We start from the raw sequence: 19,363 nt of genomic DNA on the forward strand, positions 1-19,363 counted from the left end.
TCTCCTGCCTGTTGTGTTCTCTCCTGCCTGTTGTGTTCTCTCCTGCCTGTTGTGTTCTCTCCTGCCTGTTGTGTTCTCTCCTTCTGATAGTTTAGAAGTTGGAAACCTTACAGGATTAACAGCAACCTGCTTACAAAGGAGACAGGAAGAAACTGAGGAGTAATTTCTCCCAAATTTAAAAATATTGTGAGATAATCAAATCACCAATATCTGACTCGATGATATTTTGAAAATAATAGGAGGAAAAGCTAAAAACACCAGCCTGTGGTTCTTAATCCACAATTTGTTACTGAGTTTATTTCTTGGGTTAACCCATGTAGAGTTAACATATTTTCACAGACATGGGATTGATGATAATAAGTGTGCTTATAGATAAGGAATTAATGAAAATGTTTTAGGAGGAAAACTCAATTATTTCTATCTATCTTGAGAAATACAGAAGGACTCCATCAGAGGGTTCTCGGCTTGGATGGAAAATAGAGTTACAAGGCTTGGGAATAGCTATTTCTAAGGAGGTTAAAGGGCCAATGATCTGGTCCTGGTTATGCCTGCATTTACCAAGTATGGCTAGGAAAGCTTGGGTGCCCAGGCAGGATGGCATCTTGCAATCACCTGCATCATTGACACCTCTTTCTAATGTGGCTCCTTCCATGACCATAGCCATCTATCACCAACCCCTGTCTCCAGCTTTATCAGTGAAGGACACATCTCTATTGTCACTCTCTGACTTTCAGGGTCAATACACATGTCTCCGCTCCAGTCCCTAAGCCATCTGTTCAAGCAACACACCTCTATAGTCATGCACCAAACCCTGCTCCCTGAAGGAAGCTGGAGCAAGACCCCAAATCTACATCTCCCCTCCCCCACACACTTATGTACAAGAGGCCTCATCATTGAGTCTGCAGTGGGTACAGCAGCCCCCCGGGGTGTCCACAGGTGATATGTGCATCTGAACAGGCCCAAGGAGCCTCGGGACACTTACGGTTGACATAGCTTGATGAGGTCCTGGTCAGTGGTGCCTGGTGGAAGTCCTCGGATGTATAGGTTTGTCTTACTCAACTGTTCCCCGCTGCTGTTGCTGCTGCAGTTTGTGCTGGGGCTGGGAGGAGCCATGGGGTGGGGAGCTGGTGCATAGGACTGCTGCAAACAGAAGAAAAACAAAACAAACCGTTACTGGACAAGCAGAAGCCAGAGCCTAGTCACAGGTCAGAAGCATTCACTAAAGGTAAGCTGCTTGCCCTCTCTAACACACGCAAGTATGTGCATGCACATACACATAGACACTACACAAATGCACACACACAAACATGCACACATATACAGACATAAACACACACACACACATAAACACATACACACACAAGCACACACAGAGACACACACACACACATAAACAAACACACACACATACACACCGATACCACGTTCCATACCACTCTGAGAACATCAACATCCCTTGCTTTTCCTCTCCTCTGGACCAACATTTGGATCAGCACAGCCATGCATGGCAGACAATGAACTAGCAGGCACTCTTGGCCGACACCCTCAGCTTTGCTTCTGTCCCTCACCAGACTGATTCTCCCTATGCTTCTAAATTGGCATGTCACCTTCTTCCCTGCTGCACTAAGATGGTCAGCTCTGGTGCTCCACCTTGCTTCTGACAGCCAGACATCTTTATCTTCCCTACTCTTTGGTTCACTCCTTTTCTCCAAAGAAAACTTCTATCTGCTGGTTTCCTTCTCCCATGGTAGAGCACAGTCATAGGTGTGTGGGGACCACTCTAGGCATCCCGGTCCCATGAATGAGCATGTGAGCGAGTGAGCGAGCAAATCTATCCATCTCAGCTCCATTTTCCACTCTTCAGCTGCGTTCCACCAAGACCTGCTTCAAAAGGTCATAACCAATTTGAAATATCCGACCCTAGAGACCGGGACTGACCAGATGGATTCATGCATTAAGACTGTCCTGTTCACTGTTAGCGAGCAGCCTTTGCCTGCCAGACTCTAATGGCAGCTATTCTTTGCATTTGAGGTGCTGCCTGAGGTGCTCTGAGCATGCTGGGGCTTCTCTCCATTTTAGGCCTCTCCACTACGTTAATCAGTTAAAACATTCTATGTCAAAATTGGAATAACAAACCTGCTTTACAAAGCTGGGGATGTGTGACATAAAGGTAATTACACTTAGAAGGATCAAAATTAGTAAATGTATCACTTATTTTATTTCATCTCTCTCCATGCAGGCCATCTCCAGATCTCAAATCACACAGAAGGCCTGGGTTGGGTTCTTCCTGCCTCTCTGATTGGCTGGGTGACCTTTAGATGGCAGCTTAACCTCTCTAAAGAACAGCAATCTCATTAACATGAACAAGATATGAGAGCTCTCTTGGTCACGGGCCTGTTAAGCTGTAAGCGAGCAGCTCACGAGAACCACTGACAAAGGCATATTTCGGTATTTGTGGCTAGACCATCACTACTGACAGTGCTACTATCAAGAACAACGTATTTGTCACTTGGAATCCAGAACATCACTCAAAAGCAGGGATGAGTGAGCAGGTTCTTCAAGACAAGTGGATGAGGTTAAAGAAAGGGCTCTCAGTGGTGAAAAAATGTCCCTTGCCTTTGCAGGGATCCAGGCTCAGTTTCCAGTACTCATATGGAGGGTGACAATTGGACATAACTTGCTCTGAGGGACCTGATGCCTTCTTCCAGACCCTACTATCAACTACACACAGATGGTGTCATTACCCCATATAGACACATACAACACACATCAATAAAAATCATTACGTCTTTCAAATTATTCTACTGAGAAAACTTAGCTGGGTTCTCTCCTAAAGACTTGAGTTATTGCACTGAGGATTATCAAGTAGTAAGCTTGGAGCTCAGTAACGGAATGAACTTATACAAACAATGTGGTGGCTAATATTGATTGTCAACTTGATGGGATCTACACTGACCTGGGAGATAAGCATCCCTCGAGTCTTTGGGGGGAGATTTCTAAACTGGGTTAACTGAGGTGAGAAGCCCAACCTGAACATAGATGGAATCATCCCAGGATAGGATAAGAAGGAGACAGTGAGCCGAGCCCCAGGATTCATCTCTGCTTCCTAACCATAGATGCTACAGCATCTATGATCAGCTTCTCTAGCTGCTGGCATCAGGTCCTTCCCCATAGTGGACGATCGTGTACCCTTGTACTATGAGCGGAAGGAAACCCTCCCTTCTTCAAGTTGCTTTTCTTTGTGTCAAAGCAATGGGGAAAGCACCTAATACAGACAGCATCAAGCTACTCAACACCCAAGTCATGGAAGAAATGCAAGGGCTAACTCAATGGCATGATGGGAGGCCGTGGTGACAAACTATACTTTATGCCATTACGATCTCATTCTCAGCAAAATAAAACACCAAAATCGACCTGGCCAAGTGGACAGGCATTCAGGCCCATAGACGAAGAGGACATCCCTCTGCAGTTACTCCCACTGAACTGAGACAAAGCCCACCCTTCACTAAGTCGTCCTGAAGTCTCACTTGCTTCTTCCTCCTCTCCAGTCACTTCCTGGACCAGACTCCATCACTATGGGAAGCTCCCTCCCTCCATGTTTGCTCCTACCCCTGCTTCACTGCCTCTTACTGATGCTTCTCATTTCAAACGCAGCACCACATGGCCACTTTCCTTCCTAGCATTCACAACTTGGTTTGTATCGATGTGTTGGGCTCAGTTTCTTAAAGTCTACCCCCATCTTGAATTTCCTAGCTCAAATCACCTAGCCTGTATGAGATAAACAGGAGGTGGTTATAAATCTTTAGGTTATATCTTTATATGCAATTAAGATGAATAAGCATGATGGTGAAGTTAGGGAGACAAGAAGATGTGTTCACAGGATTCAGTTTGGTTTCCTGCTATAGCATCTGCCTTACACTTCTTGAAGTCTCAGCTCGGCCCTGGTTTATATTTACAAGCCACTATATGGTAATGCTGCTTAAGATTCAGGACCTCAAGGTACAGTGCGTCTCACTGTACTGGTTTCCATACCCTTCCCCAGCCCCCACACCTGAAACCACCCCATCACCAGCCCCCAGTCATCATTTTTTTTAACCTGTACACTGCCTCCCACCAAAGAACTTGGTGTTGAGTTCATCTCTTCCCTCCTCGCAGGTGTCAGAATACAGCCAGCCACCCGGTCCTCTGAATTCCTAGTCTTTGTCCTCGTCTGATTGTGTGCCATCTGGTCTTCAGGTATCCTGTCTGCTCACCCTTCTCTCCTGTTCCCTTATACAGGCCTGCATTTCACTGGATAGACAAGGGACACCCAAAGGAGAAGACAGAGTTGTCAAGTGCAAGCTCAGAATGAAAGAGTGAGGAAGTAAGAGATGGGCAGGAGAAGAGCAAGCAAGCAAATCGCAGAGGAATGCAGGCAAGAGCTACCACCTCCCACAATGAGCATGGTCCCAGCCATTTCTTTAGCTCTGCCTCATGCAAGATCAGCATTATTGCTGTGGACTTTCATCTCCATCCCCCCCCCCATATTTTTATGTAGAAGAATACAGGGGTCTGTGCATTCAGTGAAGTATATCTACTGCCTTCTTAAAATTTAATATGTGCATAAGACTTGAACATTTTTAAAACATAAAATGTCAACTTGTTTTCTGGACTTGATTATGCTGTGGCCCTCCTTAGACACTCCTCGGTGCTTGAGCTTACATTGTACATAGTAGGTGCTTTTGGTGCTTCCTAGAGTAGTGTCCAGGTCTCTAGCGCATGGTAGGTCTTATCAAGTGCTACCCTATGTAACAGTTCCCAGGCAGGGCAGTTTTCAAAGCTGTTTGCCACCACTCTCAAGGCCCCTCTCTCTCCAAATTCCTTAAATTCCACACTGTACTGGGGTTTCTTTTAAAATGAGACTTTGTTTCAAGCACTGCCTGCTGTTGCCTCGCTTTTAAACCACCATGGAACCTAAAGAATGTCTTCAGCTTTCTATATCACAGATCAAGAGAGACCAGACTGAGTCCTGGACTGGTCAAATGAGAAAAGCAGCAGATATGACATGATCAATACGTGCTTAGTTAATTCTTCTGTTCCCTCAGGGCTCTTTGCGGGCATTTCCATAAGTAGGACACCATTTAGCAAATTGCATCATGCCTACAATGATCCATGTGTCCTCTAACAGAGCCAAAGGACCCAGTGGAATAAAAAAGCTAAGGCAAAACAAAGGTAAGAAAGGGACAGGAAAGTTGCATGCATAGAAAAGAAGGTGAGGCGTTAATTATGTGTGTGAGTGTGTGTGTGTGTGTGTGTGTGTGTGTGCATGTGTGTGTATGAGTGTGTGTGTGTGTGTGTGTGTATGTGTGTGAGTGTGTGTCTGTGAGTGTGTGTGAGTGTGTGTGTGTGTGTGTGTGTGTTGTGTGTGTGTGTATATGTGTGTGTGTTCTCATGGGAAGGTGTCTGTGTGTCTGTGTTCATGTGTCTGGGTGTATGGTGGGTGTACTGGTTGTTATTGTGCACACACGTGCATGCTTGTCACATGTACCATGTGGAGTTGCACGTGGAGGCTAAAGGTCCATCTTCAGTGTCTTCTCTAATTGTCCTCCATCTTGAAACAAGATCTCGTACTGAACCCAAACCGGAAGTTCTCACTATTCAGGTAGGTTAGCTGGCCAATGAGTTTTAGGCATCTCCTTGTTCCTGACCCTTAGTCCTGAGTGCTAAGGCCCCAGGCACAGGCTACCATAAGTGACATTTTCTGTGGGTTCTGGAAAACCAAACTCAGATTCCCATGCTCATGTGACAAGCCCTTTACCAGCCAAATCATCTCATCAGCCAGATATGTATGTATTTGTTTCTTACAAAGGAATGGGAGGGTTCTGGGTCATGGGGGCGGGGTGGGTACATGTAATAGTAAAGGTGATTTTCTGTCAACTTCCTGCTCAAAATCTCTAGAAATTCTGCCCAAAGAGAGGAGTCACTCTGTTGTAGAGCCAGTAGATCTCAACACTTACTACAGAAGCCCTTCCTAGTCTCTGACGGTTCATTATTCTTTCAGGGATACCCCATGATTCAAATAGCCATAAGAATTGCAAATTGTTCTTTGTGTTCAAAAATTATAAATTCCTTCCTCCCCGCCCCTTTTCAAAATAACTTTCCTTTATCAACATCAAGTTGAAGAAGGTTCCCAGAACGCCTGATAAATGCACAGCCTACATGAATTAATTTGTGAAAACCAAGAGCAATTTTGTATGCTCTGGCTGCCAAAATACAGATAATAAAACCACAGGATCTTAAGAAAAAGGAAGGAAGGGAAGAAATAAGGAGGAAGGAAAGAAAAAAGGAAGGGAGGGAGGGAAGAGGGAAGGAGGGAGGAAGGAGTGGGAGAAGGGAGGAGGGAGGGAGGAGGAGGGAGGAGGGAGGGAGGAGAGAGGAGGGAGGAGAGAGAAGGGAATGGGAGGAATGTTAATAACCCCCCCCCCATGTCAATGTATCTAGGAACTGGTTTCTTGATTAAAGTGGCTAGCTACACTTTATCCTTCATTCTTTGTCTCCTGCTGGATTTGGAATTTTATCATTGATTAGATTTTAAATCATCCTGAGCCACCAAGAAGGGGATTTTTAAAATGTTAGTAAAATAATATTTTCCTTCAGATAAAATTGACTTTGCTATATTGTTCAAAGCCGTAGTCTATAAATCACATTTAGGTTTATGGAGGACTTATGGTCTGTGGTTCCTGAGCAGTTGATCACTGTGCTGTGACAGGGGGATGAATTTGCCGAGTCAGCACAGTTAGAAGCAGTAGAAGTAGGAGATGTTTGAATGTGTGGCTTTGGGCAGCAGCTTTAAGGAGAGAGAGGACTTCTGGTGTGTACACAAATCCACAGGCTTTTCTTTGGTTTTTTATTGATGGGAACCCTGGTAGAGAGTCATCAGGGGGTCACTGAAGAGAGGCTAATCACATACTGGGACTGCCAACTAGAGCATCCCTCCCAGTTTCTTCTTTAGAGGGTTCCATACAACTATGGCATCTGTTTAGGAAGAAGACACTATTCTTAAAATGACAGTGAAGAAAGACATTTAGAGGCAGCATTTTATGTGGTGCTAAACATTTGCTAAATGATGCACCAGTACCTTGAGCCTAGTGAGATAAATGATATTCCCCTCATTTTGCCAAGGCGGAAACAGGCAGTGAAGAAAGGAAGAATGACCTCTTCAAGGTCACACAGTTGGGACCCAGGTTTGACCCTAAGGAGACTGATCTCAGAAGCCCTACATGCGGGGTTAAACTTCAACTCTTTGTGATGCACACAAAGATGAAGGTTCTTCCTGGAAGTCACACCAGGGAGATGGGCCAGGTGTGAGCTCTGAGGCAGTCAGGTATGAGTAGCGTTGGTGCAGAGGGTGGCTACCAGCCAAAAGAAGCAGAACCAACCCTCCCATCAGAATATAAATGAAGTCACCTTGACATTTAATGTCTAAAGGGGACGTCACCATCAGAACCAGGTATGATTTTTTTTCATGTGATATCAAACAAGTGAGTTCAGTTGTTCGGATTCGGTTGTTTAACAAGATGAACTGACCAGGGGATGGGGGGTGAGGGTGATGGGGCTCACTTTCAGATGCTGACTCACTTAGTAAGTTTGGTGCCTCAACTGCAGTCTCCACCTCAGGTCCCTCTCACATTCTTGTAAAATGCCTGGCTAGATGAGCAGGATTGCCAAGAGAGTTCCTTGCTGTGATTTGAATGCACACTACAGCTGAATGTGAGGCGTTCCTGTCTAGAAGGAAGTAGTGGATACCGTCTAATAAACGCTGCCTTCCCATCGACAGAGTCAAGTAGTCAGGGGAAAAGAAGAACTTCTTTTAGGTAATGCCACTGCAGTTCTTGAATACTTAACAGCAAGGGGCTGTGACATGTTTTAATTGAAGGTACCTCAACTCTGTTACCACAGACACTGTAGGAAGGACATTGCTTTGTTGTATGTGGCTGCCCCATGCACTGTTGGAGATTCAAATACTATCTCTGCTCTCCATTTAGAAGCCAGATATATCATCCTCTGCACAAAGCTTTAACAATCAAAAAATGTCTTCCAAGATTTCCAGATGGACTCTGAATAAGAGGGGCAAACCAGGACACTACACAAACATAACCCCTTCCCTTGAAATGTCAAAACAACCTCTTCAAAGAACAGTGATATTAATTACCTAGTCTAACTAACTTACTTCATTGTGGGGGCGGGGTGGGGGAAGCTCACTCCAAACCCAAAGTCAGCTCCTTAGTCTTAAGTACATGTGGCACTCCTGATTTCCCCCACGCCTCTACACTCAGAAGCCAAGACATCAGAGAATATTTCATCTGTGTCAGACTGAGTCTAAAACATACTTCTCCCATTGGATTGGAAACATAAATCTTTTGCAAAGAGAATGTTAAATATTTTTTGCATGCAGTTCTCCTTGGCTTGGAATCCCAGGGTTTTGGTGCCAAGCTGCAGTCAGCTCTACTGCCGGCATCTGGTCGCTGGCAGAACCCAGTGGCAGTTGGTCTGGTGGTTTGGAGAAGCCAAGGACTCCGGCACATAGCAGTCTGTTCTGCGGATGGTCTACCCAATTTGTTTTTATTCATCTCCAGCACGATAGAATTCGTAGTCTTTTATCCACTCAAGGGATAACATCTCCCATGGGGTTGACATGCCAACTCAATCTATACTATAGAAATGAATACAGACCTCCTTAAACCATACATTATTTAGATGGCATACACAAGAAGTCCATTGCTCGGGGTAGAATATTGTGGTGACTGTTGGACTCCTCTCCTAGATAGAGCTAATTTCCATATAACTTTGCTTCTGCGTACCTCTCCGCATGGAGCGAGGACACAACCTGAGAGAGTGGGCAGGATAGGAGGGGCAGCAGCCATTAGTGCAGCTGTAAGAGCCTCAGATGAGGGTGACGGTGTGAATCCAGTGCGTGTGAGCCATTACAAATGTAGCTAAATGAGTATCTCAGACAAGCCACCCAATTTCAGCCATGGCTTCAGGAACCACGCGCATTACGGCTTTTTCGATTTCAGGCCAGGCAATTGCCTCTCCATTATCTGGAATAGGATGACTGAAAACAACAGTCTCCATTATGCCGGTGATAATAGAGTTTGGTGGAAGGCTGCCCCTCGTCTCTCTTCCTGCCCACAGTACAGATATGGAAATGAGCAATAAAGAAGGAAACCGCTCACAAAAGGCAATCGTGTGAGCATCCCTTGTCCGCTGGTCCAGGTAATAGCTGCCGTCAACAGGAGGAACCTGATGCTTAAGAACTCCGGGGAACCGGCTGTGCCTCTAACAGCCCTACCACTAACTAGGCTCGTCAACCTTGTGTCATAAAAAGAGGGGGAACGATGTTCATTTCACTTCATTGGGATGTCGTCAACCTAAAATATGTAGAATATGTAGACTACTGAACATAACAGAATGCTCAGGCCCAACACTTGATCATCTACTTATACATTTACATGTATAAATTATATAATTGTATATGTTTATTTTATATGACTGTATTTTATTTATATTTTATATACTATGATAATCTAAAATGTATTGCAAAATATTTTAAATGATGCATGTGTTATCTGTGTATATAGGTACACATCTCTATGACGTAATTTTATCATCCATACCATCCTCATGAGGGAGATCCATAAACATAGTCTCTGGTTTTTAGGTGATACCATTACCTTGAAGAAGGCCAAAGAGCTAGTTAATTTGTAAAGCCTCGGATCCACTCTTCTTGAAATTAAGCCATCGGAGTTCAGTTTTTCCATTTTGACCAAGAACCAGAATATGGTCATGGAGCAGTAATGCGACAATCATATCTCGTGGAATGGCTAATTAGTTCCAAGGCAGTCACAAATCACTACTGAGTCATTTTTTAATCATACTTCTGTGAGGATGAGAGCCAGTTTTGCTTACATATTAGTTTTTAAAACCTTGGCAGATTGCATGAGTGCACGGTATTCTTTTCTATAGACAAATAGGCGTCATCGAGAGTCATTAAATTCTGTTTAGAGGTTTAGATATTAAATGACATTTTAAAATTCATGGTACTTGAAAACACAAGTAAACTAGCTATGGTGCAGCTCAAGGACCACTTGACAAGTTTCATCAAAATATTTATAAGCTGGAGAAATGGGCTGTTCTAAGTACACCAGCAGTCTCTTACAAACATTGCCAATGCTCCAAACACCAAGGGTACCTATTCTTTGCCCAAATCTCTCCTTTCAGCCAACCAACTCCTGATTTCTTCTAGGAAAAACTAATAATATTAGCGCCCATTTCAAATTTTGTGGTGCTATAGGCTGAGTTGAAAGGGCCACGTGCATGCATTGAGACCAGCACTAGACAGGGGCTGACCACTCTATCCCAACAGCCCATGACTGTAATGCCAATGGTGGGTGGTGCTTATGGAAAAATGAGCCATGGCTGTGCTGATTACAATGTCAGCTACAAGAGGAATGTGTGCACTCTCTAGGAATATTGACACTCACCACATCTCTGAATGGAGTCTCTGCTATTAGTTCAATAGGACTAATAGACTGTTGTTTCAAAGGGGGTGGGATAATAGGAAGGACACTCTAGAAATGGGTCTAAAATATGGCGTATAAAATATCTTTCAGCTGATGTGACTCCTGACCAGAGCAGATGCCACTGAAAAACACTGTCAGGAGATTGGCATGGACTGCTGGGACAGAACTAATCCTGCAAGTAAAATTCAAGTTATAGGAAGAATAAGATGTGTTTGAATTTTTTTTTTGTAACCAGTAAGTATTTTTCATCTTGATTTAAAATTCTCAAATATCAAGGACAGATGGATGTCTCAATGGTTAGAGAACACATCCAGCTCTTGCAGAGGACCCAGGGACAGTTCTCAGCACTCAGAACGGGCAGTTGACAACTCCCTTAGCTCAAGCTCCAGGATGTCAAGGAGGTGTGCACCCTCTTCCGACCTCCATAGTCATCTGTATGCACACACAAACTCTCTCTCTCTCTCTCTCTCTCTCTCTCTCTCTCTCTCTCACACACACACACACACACACACACAAACACATCGGAGGGCAAGAGAAATTATTTAAAAGTTTTAAATATTTAGAAATCCTTTTTAAGTAATGTGAAGTAACTGTTTTAAAGCCTCATCTCTGTTTAAAGTCTAATACTTTCAGCATTTCCCTGACATAAAAAATGGCAGCAGTGCTCCCCACTCATCCTCGCTGTATTGTGTTTGCCCTCCCACATACGAAGAATGGAGACTGACAAATGCAGTTGACAAAGCTGGGCTGTGACAAGACTTTATTACTACTAAATTAACTGTTTCACCACTTCCCCCTCCATCAAGAACATCATGGCAACAGGGACAGGGAGTCATCTCCCCGCTCAATCAGTTAATCTTCATATTAAAATCTCATATTGTTGATCTGCTTACTGACGGCTAATGAGTTATGAAAACAATTTGGTTTGTTAAGTTAAAAATGAAATAGGAATAGGGAAAGGGAAACAGGGGAGAGAAGGAAGGAGAGAGGGAGGGCGGGAGGGAAAAGAGAGGGCTAGAGGAAAGAAGAGAGATGAAGTGAGGGAGGAAAGGAGGAAGGGAGGAAGGGAGAAAGGAAGTGAGGGAGGAAAGAAGGGAGAAAGGGAAGAAGAGAAGGAGGAAGGGAGGGAGGGAGAGAGAGGGAGAGAATAATGGAGAGAGGGAGAAAAGAAAAGAAGAATAGAGGGAGAGAAAGGGGGTGGGATAAAGGAAGAGAGAGAAGGAGAGAGGAATAGAAGAAGGGAGAGAAGGAGGGAGGGAAGAAGAAAAGAATCGAGAAATGGTAAGAGAAAGGGAGGAAGGAAGGGAGAGGAGAAGGGAGGGAGGGAAAGAGAGAGGGAAGAAGGAAGGAAGGAAGGAAGGAAGGAAGGAGGGAGGGAGGGAGGGAGGGAGGGAGGGAGGGAAGGAAGGAAGGAAGGAAGAAAAGAAAGGAAGGAAGGAAATGGGGAGGGGAAGGAGTCAGAAGGAAACTTACATGAACTCCTGGTACAGAATTCTTGCCTGTCTCTTTGGCAGGCAAGCTGTTTACCTAGATTATTCTACACTTTCAATACACACCAAGTGCTTTATAGGAACCTGGAAGGAGGGTTCTCTACTTCCCAGCATCCACACACAAAGCCATTCTCCCTGGGCTGAATAGAGCTGAAACCCAAAGAAGAGCCTCCTTACAGTGAGCTAATGGAGAAAGTCTGCAGATCCATAAACAACAACCTAAACTCTGTGACATAAAATAGTTCCGTTGTTTTATTAACCTATTTATTCATATTTTAATGGTGCCGCAAAATTAAATGTGAAGAGAAAGTAAGCTTTTAAAGTCCTAAATCTAAGAAATTTGGACTATAAAACATAACAAAATTTCATGTAGAAGACAATATTAGGACACAGATCAAAAGTGTGACAGCAGGCAGGACCTGGTTTGTGCAGCCTTATGACACCAGCTCCTGAGGCTGGAAGGTCACAAGTTCAAGGTCAGACAGGTGAAAGAATCCATTTAAAGCTGGCATGGCTAACTTAGCGAGACTATCTAAATATGAAATGAAAAGAGGTAAGGACGTGGCTCACTGGGGAAGTGAGGTGTGCAGGAGGCCCTGGGTTCAAGCCTCAGCACTAACCAAATTTAGAATTGCTTCATTCTAACACAGAAGTCCTGCGCTTGGTCCCCCAACCTGACATGAACCAAACAGCAGTGCATGCTTCTGATCCCCTTAGCGAGTGAGCTATGTAGATGAGAAGTCCAAGGTCTCTCTGGGCTACACAGCCAGTTGGAAGTGAGCTGAGTATACACAAGACCCTGTCTATAGATAACTGAGTGAATGAATGAGTGAATGAATGAATGAATGAGTGAATGAATGAGTGAATGAATGAGTGAATGAATGAGTGAATGGGTGAATGAATGAGTGAATGAATGAGTGAATGAATGAGTGAATGAATGAGTGAATGAATGAGTGAATGAATGAATGAGTAAATGAATGAGTGAATGAATGGACAGACAGGAAAGGAATAAAAGTGCTTGACTAGATAATTTTACATGAATAGCATTTTAAACATTTCCTACTGTTGGGCAGTTAGACTATAAAATATCCACCAGACATGTAATCATATGGCTACATTCATTACAATTTTTATACCATGAGATACATATCAAATATCAACACATCCAAACTTCTCTTTCTCCTAATTGTAAACTATGAATACTCATTTCCCCCTGTGTATCACAAGCCAACACACCCTGTACTTGAGAAAGTTTCTCAGAATAATGTGCACAAACTCAATATCCAAGGAATCTTTCCTTTGTACTAGACATGATCTTCTGACCTAGAGGACAAACTCTGGCCAACAGGAAGGTGGTTCCACTTGCCAATTCCCTAAATGGTTTTGTTATTTACAGAAGGGATTGAAGTTCTAAAATGGGCCCATGACAGCCCTTTACTCTTGATAGGCTTGCTTTCTAAAATGGAGAGGAGGGCCGCTTGCTGTCATTGCTGAGAGGAAACACACATCTCATAAGCATGCCACGCTCCAGGTCCATATCTTGTTCTTACGACTTACCACCCAGCAGAAATAATTATGTTTTTCTCTCCCCTCCCCCCCATCTGTATCAGTGGGCGGGCACAACAGCTTAACAGAATATTGTTAAACCTTTCAAATGAGGGATGGTACATGAAGCCATGTTGTGGTACAAATATGAATATCCCCAGCCCCGTCTTCAATAAGTTCTTATTTTTAAATACTTGGTTAGTGTTCAGTTAGCAGCACTGCTCAAGGTTGAGAATCCTTGGGAGACAGCCTCGGTGGAGGAAGTGCCTGACTGGGGGTGTGATTTAAGGTTTTATAATGTGGCACTACTTCTCTTTCGTATCTATCTGTTTCCCCCTCTCCTTCATGTGTTTGCATGTGTGTGTGTGTGTGTGTGTGTGTCCTTCTCCTTCCTGTATAAGGATGAAATGCTATCCCTTGGTATTTTAACATAGTAACAGAACAGTAACTAGCCCCCAATCACCTCTCAGTGGGCTTGTGACTGTTCCACACTTCCATTGTGCCCATCTTAACAGGAATGTGAGGAATCTTTTGAAGCAAGTCTTACATCCAGCTCAACCCTCACATCCCCAGTGTGATGACTAACCTTTACTGTCGATCATCCTTAGCATCTCTATAGCAACACACTTTGGGTTATAAGGGAGTTTCAACACAGATTTAACCGAAGGGAAGAAACATGTTGTATGCAGCACTGTTCACGGTTCGGGATAAATCAAGAGATCCAGTGGAACACAGCACCTGTCTCTCTGTTTCTTGACTGTGGAGGCAATGAGATGAGGTCTTTCACATCCCTGCTGCCATGCCTCTGCCGCGCCCTCTGCCATGCCCCCTCCTCATGACACACACCCCTCCTCATGCTCTCTCTGCCTTCACTAACTGTACGCTCAAACTATGAGCTAGAAAAACCCTGTGTCCCCCTAAGTTTCCTTTGTCAGGTATCCTGTTGGAGCAGTGAGAAGAGTCGCAAACACATCTGCTGTGAAATCTTAAAACACAAAGTACGTCCATGGATGCTTGCCAGATTGAAATTCTCTACCAGGTATGCCCAATCTCTTGACATTGCAAAAATGATATTATCATATAGAAATTTTGCACTGGAGGACTGTGCAATAAAGTAGACCCTCCCTGCCCCAAAAAAGGTCATAAAAGAATCTTCAATTTAAAGTTTACAGATTTATGTTGGAGCCTGTGGTGGTCTGGATGAGAATGGTCCCATAGGCTCATATCTTTAAATACTTGTTCTCCCGTTGATTGAATTGTACAGGAACGATTAGGAGGCGTGGCCTTGCTGGAGGAAGGACATCACAGGGAGGCATGGAGGCTTCAAAGCTTTCTGCCATTCCCAGTCCTCTTTGCCTCCTGCTTGCAGCCTGAGATGAGAGCTCTTAGCTCTTCCCACTTCTGTGCCTTTGCTCTGACATCATGGACTCTGACCCGCTGTGAAACCGTAAGCTGATTAAACACTTTGTTTTGTAAGTTACCTTGGTCATGGTGTTTCATCACAGCAATGGAGAGGTAACTAATATGGCTCCCATTCATAGCTATTTTACAGAATACAAATCCAGAATTGTCTGAATGAATATAGTATTATTATCATGAACTTGTTTCAGCTCCTGAATCTAACATGCCTGAGGTGAATGCATGACAAGACACTCCCGGGAGTTACTTTAAATAAGTGTAAATACAATCTCATATGGTGCATATTGTCAGAATATATAGGTTCTGGGGAAATAGCTATAGATTGTTAAGACATTCATTAAAATAAGATAGATTTGATTGCCAAAAGGTTCACAAGTTCAATAACATACCAGCTCATATTCCACACCCTTGACTAGAAGTTCTTATACCCCAAAATCTGGCAATACTAGCTTTGTAGCTTCTAACAGTAAAAATAGAGTTTTTAAAAAAATGTTCATCCAAATGGATATTTTGTGAAGAAACAGGGCTTTGCCTGTCTACTTCAGTATAGTTATCTGCTTAATTTTAAACAAATTTATGCACGTACCCTAGGGTATGTGAAACAAATGGTGTGCTGTTTGGAAGTGGGATAATAAGCTATCCCTGCCTTCCAAAGCGTTAATGTACATGCCTAATAGTCTACAGGATAATTTCCTGTGCTTCGTTCATATTGAACTTCCAGTCTGTACCCTCAAACTATGAGCTAGAAATTTCCATTAAAACAGACCACCCCTTCTCCCCCCGCCACACAAAGTGTGATCATCACTTTCTATATCACAATTAGAAAACAGAAGTATGTATCATAGAGCGTGCTTCCTTTCTTTGAACTACTTATCATGTCTAACTGGCAAGCCAAAGACAGAGCTGTTGGCAAATGAAATAAGAACTTTTTGTGTGTAGTTAAGACATTGGTTCTAGTGGTGAACTGATATTCCCATGTCTAATTACAAACTAATAGTATATATTATTCTTCATGGACAATACAGAAGAATTGGTTTGGGAAGACAGTTCATTTGGAAAGCATGTGCCGTGCAGGCACGAGGACCTTAGTTCAATGGTTAGAGCCCATGCAAAAGCTGGGCTTAGCAACACAACCCATAACCCTAGTGCTAACGAGGTAGACAGGCAGCAGATCCCCTGGAGTCACCCGCCTGCCAACCCACCAGCCTAGCCAACTTGACAAATTCCAGGCCTGTGAGAAACTCTATCTCAAAACCAAGATGGATCACCTTTCAAAATACTTACACCAAAATGTATGCATACTGGAAGCTGAGATGGAAAATCATCCAAGTTTGAATCAGTTGCAATGAAAATATCTCCCTTTTGGAAAATTTACACACACACACACGAGAGAGAGAGAGAGAGAGAGAGAGAGAGAGAGAGAGAGAGAGAGAAAAGCAGTTGAAGCAGATGACTCCTGGGAAGCCTAGAATTTACACGGTGTGGAGTACTACCTGCTATGTTTTAAAGTCAAGAAGATAAAACTGACAATACAGGATCTGCTATCTGACTGTGAAGGGGCTGGAGAAATGGAAATCGCTTACATACAGATTTCACCGACTCCCAAGTAAAACTGCCACCTCTGACTGCTTTACCCACATTCCTGCCTTCCATCAGTGAAGGCAATCTCTTTATCCTTCTACCATCCCACGTCCCCTCTCTCCTTCAGACCATGACCCACATGTCCTCTTCCTTGACAGCTCCTGATGCTCTATATACTTATCAAAACCACTCAGTATCGTCCTATATCATGACGCAGGTCATTTTTCTTATACTGTGTCTTAGGGTCAACTTTACTTCACAGGTGAACTTGAAGTTTGCAACTTATCTCCACAGACCGACTGTGTCCTGACGACATAACAACTGGGCACATCTGTTTTGTCAGTCCTTGCCTGTGTCTCCTCCAGATCCCAGACCCTGCAGATGCTTCTCTTCTCACTTCTGGCCACACCTAGCACCTGTATTCCTTCTACTGTTACCCTGTCTACACACACACTGCTGCTCATACAGACTAACTTCCTTTATACCACTTCCTGCTTCCCAGTCCCGGAGCTGTAAACCCTCCTGCACACAGCTAGCCATAAGCCTCGTCTACTTAAAGCAAAAGCCCCCTTTCACCTGCTGCACAGCTGCCTTAAGAATAACAGTCATGTGATGCTCTCCACACTCTGCAGGCTCAGCCTCCTCAGATGTTTGGGGGCTCAGAACCATTGTCTCTGTCTTTTTGACCATTAGCACACAAAAATAAATTTTGATTGCCTAGTGGCTGTAAAATTTACTGCCTAGAATCCGCAAGCTATTCCATTTATTATTGCAAATTTACAATAATGTGATGCTTTGGGCTGAAAAATAGAAAGTATTGCTTCCTGACGTACATCAGAGTATCTCTGTTAGTCACTGAAGGTTTTAATTTCCAAATTGCCGACGTCTACGATTGGCTTGCTTTCCATCTGAAATGCCAACATAGCTGGACATTTACGAGGGCCCTGTTGAGTTATAGCATCTCAAAGAGCAGAAATGTATTTGCCTAATTCATATTTACAAAGAGGCCAGAGTTACACAAATCTTCATTACGTAGGGAGAACTCGCCAGGGTGACCGCTCACATCGAAATGGTCTAAGAACTGTCCTTAGCTTTCATTCATCAGCTGCACGCTCGTTTGATTCTATCAGAAGAGGAAGAAGAGCCTTGTCACACTGATGCATGAGCTAGGAGATCTTGTGTCTGGATTTCTGAAACACCAGGTTCAAAGGAGTTACCAAAATGTAAGGGAAATTTACTACTCCCGGGATAATGGCTTGCTGTGCTGCCGCGGTGGTATGAGGGTGTCCCCAACACAGCATATTCTTGCTTTATTTATGCCCCAATGCTTGATGTATAGTCTTTCTCATATTTTGCCTCACTTCTGAAGGCACGGATTCTCTTGCCTTATTGATCTCTTTATACCCTTATCATTTTCCCCCCTGAGTTATTTGGCACCGTGACAGCGGTGTATTGCCAAGGCTGATTTAACATCATCTCCCAAGTATGCAGGATGGTGCTCAGAGTGGAATATTTTAAGACTGAAGCATGTAACACATCTGTCAGGCAATGTTACAAATGCAGTCCCCTGTCAGAACTAATGAATGAGGTAATGCGGAGCACAGATAAATAGCAGGAAGATGGAAGATCCTGGCTACAACGCTTCGCCAAAAAGCATTTCTCAGTAATTAAATTATTTGGTGGAGAATAATGCTCCTTTGTTTGGGGTTGTAACTGATTTTTTTTTCCCTAGCAGAAAGTCCTCGGTGATTATCTTTATGGGATTAAAGTGCCCAACTGGCGGAAAATAAGGCACGCCATATTGGGAAAATAGGTGGTCTTTTGATTGGAGTCTTAGAACTTATAGGATTTTAAAACTTACACTTATGTATAGAGGGATAGACATGCAATGCTGTGTGTAGAGGTCAGAGGATAATTCTTAGGAGTCAGTTTTCTCCTATCACACGGGCCTAAAGAATTGAACCTGGATCATGAATCAGGCTGAGAAGCAAGAGCCTTGACCCCCTGAGCCATCTCCCTGGCCCTAACAGGGACCTTGGATAATGAGAAGGATGTATTTCTCCCTACATATTTTGTTATACTTGTTCTCCAAGTCTCCCATTTTATTTACAACCCAAAGTGATTTCAGTTTTGAATTGCAGAATTCACTCTCTTACCAGTGACCAGTCACGAGCACAGAGAATCTGCAACAAGCCGCCCTTGCAGGTCAGCTAGCTTGGATGTGCAGCTGAGTAGAAACAGGAGAGACCCTGCCTCAAGGTAGCAGTCATTAGAAAGGCACACAGATAAATGTCAAGAGCGCCTCATCTCTGGACTGTTAGAGACTCCTCCTCAAGGAGAAGGAAATGTACCAAGATGAGCTTTTCCTCTGCATAAGTACATTCACAAAGGCAAGTGGGGGCCTGAGGGTATGCCTTGGCTGGCACAGTGCCTGCTTAACACACAAGCAACCCTGTGTTCTTCCCTAGCATTGCATAAGCCATTGTGGTGGGGAGGGTCTGCAACTCCTGCACTTGGGAAGAAGGGCTACCACGGGGTCACAAGTGACTCCTAGGCCAGCCCTGAGTCACAAGCCAACTGACAGAGGATACACAAGTACAGAACAGGAGGGAAAGGAGGGAGGAACACAACTCGCTGTATCTATGTGTCTGTAGCAGGGAGAACAGGACAGACTGAGAAGCAGAAAGGTTACGTGAAAGAAAGGGGGGAGAGAGAGAGAGTCATGGCTCTGATTCAAGCACCAACTTTTACACAGGAAGGGAGTTT

General features: G+C 43.8%; 1 protein-coding gene across 3 annotated transcripts in view; it reads right to left on the reverse strand.

Moving 5' to 3' along the window:
* The window catches only part of Rbms3 (RNA binding motif single stranded interacting protein 3), a 672,329-nt gene that overhangs the window by 521,670 nt on the left and 131,296 nt on the right, over positions 1–19,363 (reverse strand). For all 3 annotated transcript variants that reach the window (XM_029481347.1, XM_021171492.2, XM_029481346.1), the window contains exon 2: positions 983–1,140. In XM_029481347.1, the coding sequence (XP_029337207.1) occupies positions 983–1,140 (158 nt within the window). The remainder of the gene's footprint in view (positions 1–982; positions 1,141–19,363) is intronic.

The sequence above is a fragment of the Mus caroli genome, chromosome 9 (assembly GCF_900094665.2).
Source record: "Mus caroli chromosome 9, CAROLI_EIJ_v1.1, whole genome shotgun sequence".
Lineage (NCBI taxonomy): Eukaryota > Metazoa > Chordata > Mammalia > Rodentia > Muridae > Mus > Mus caroli.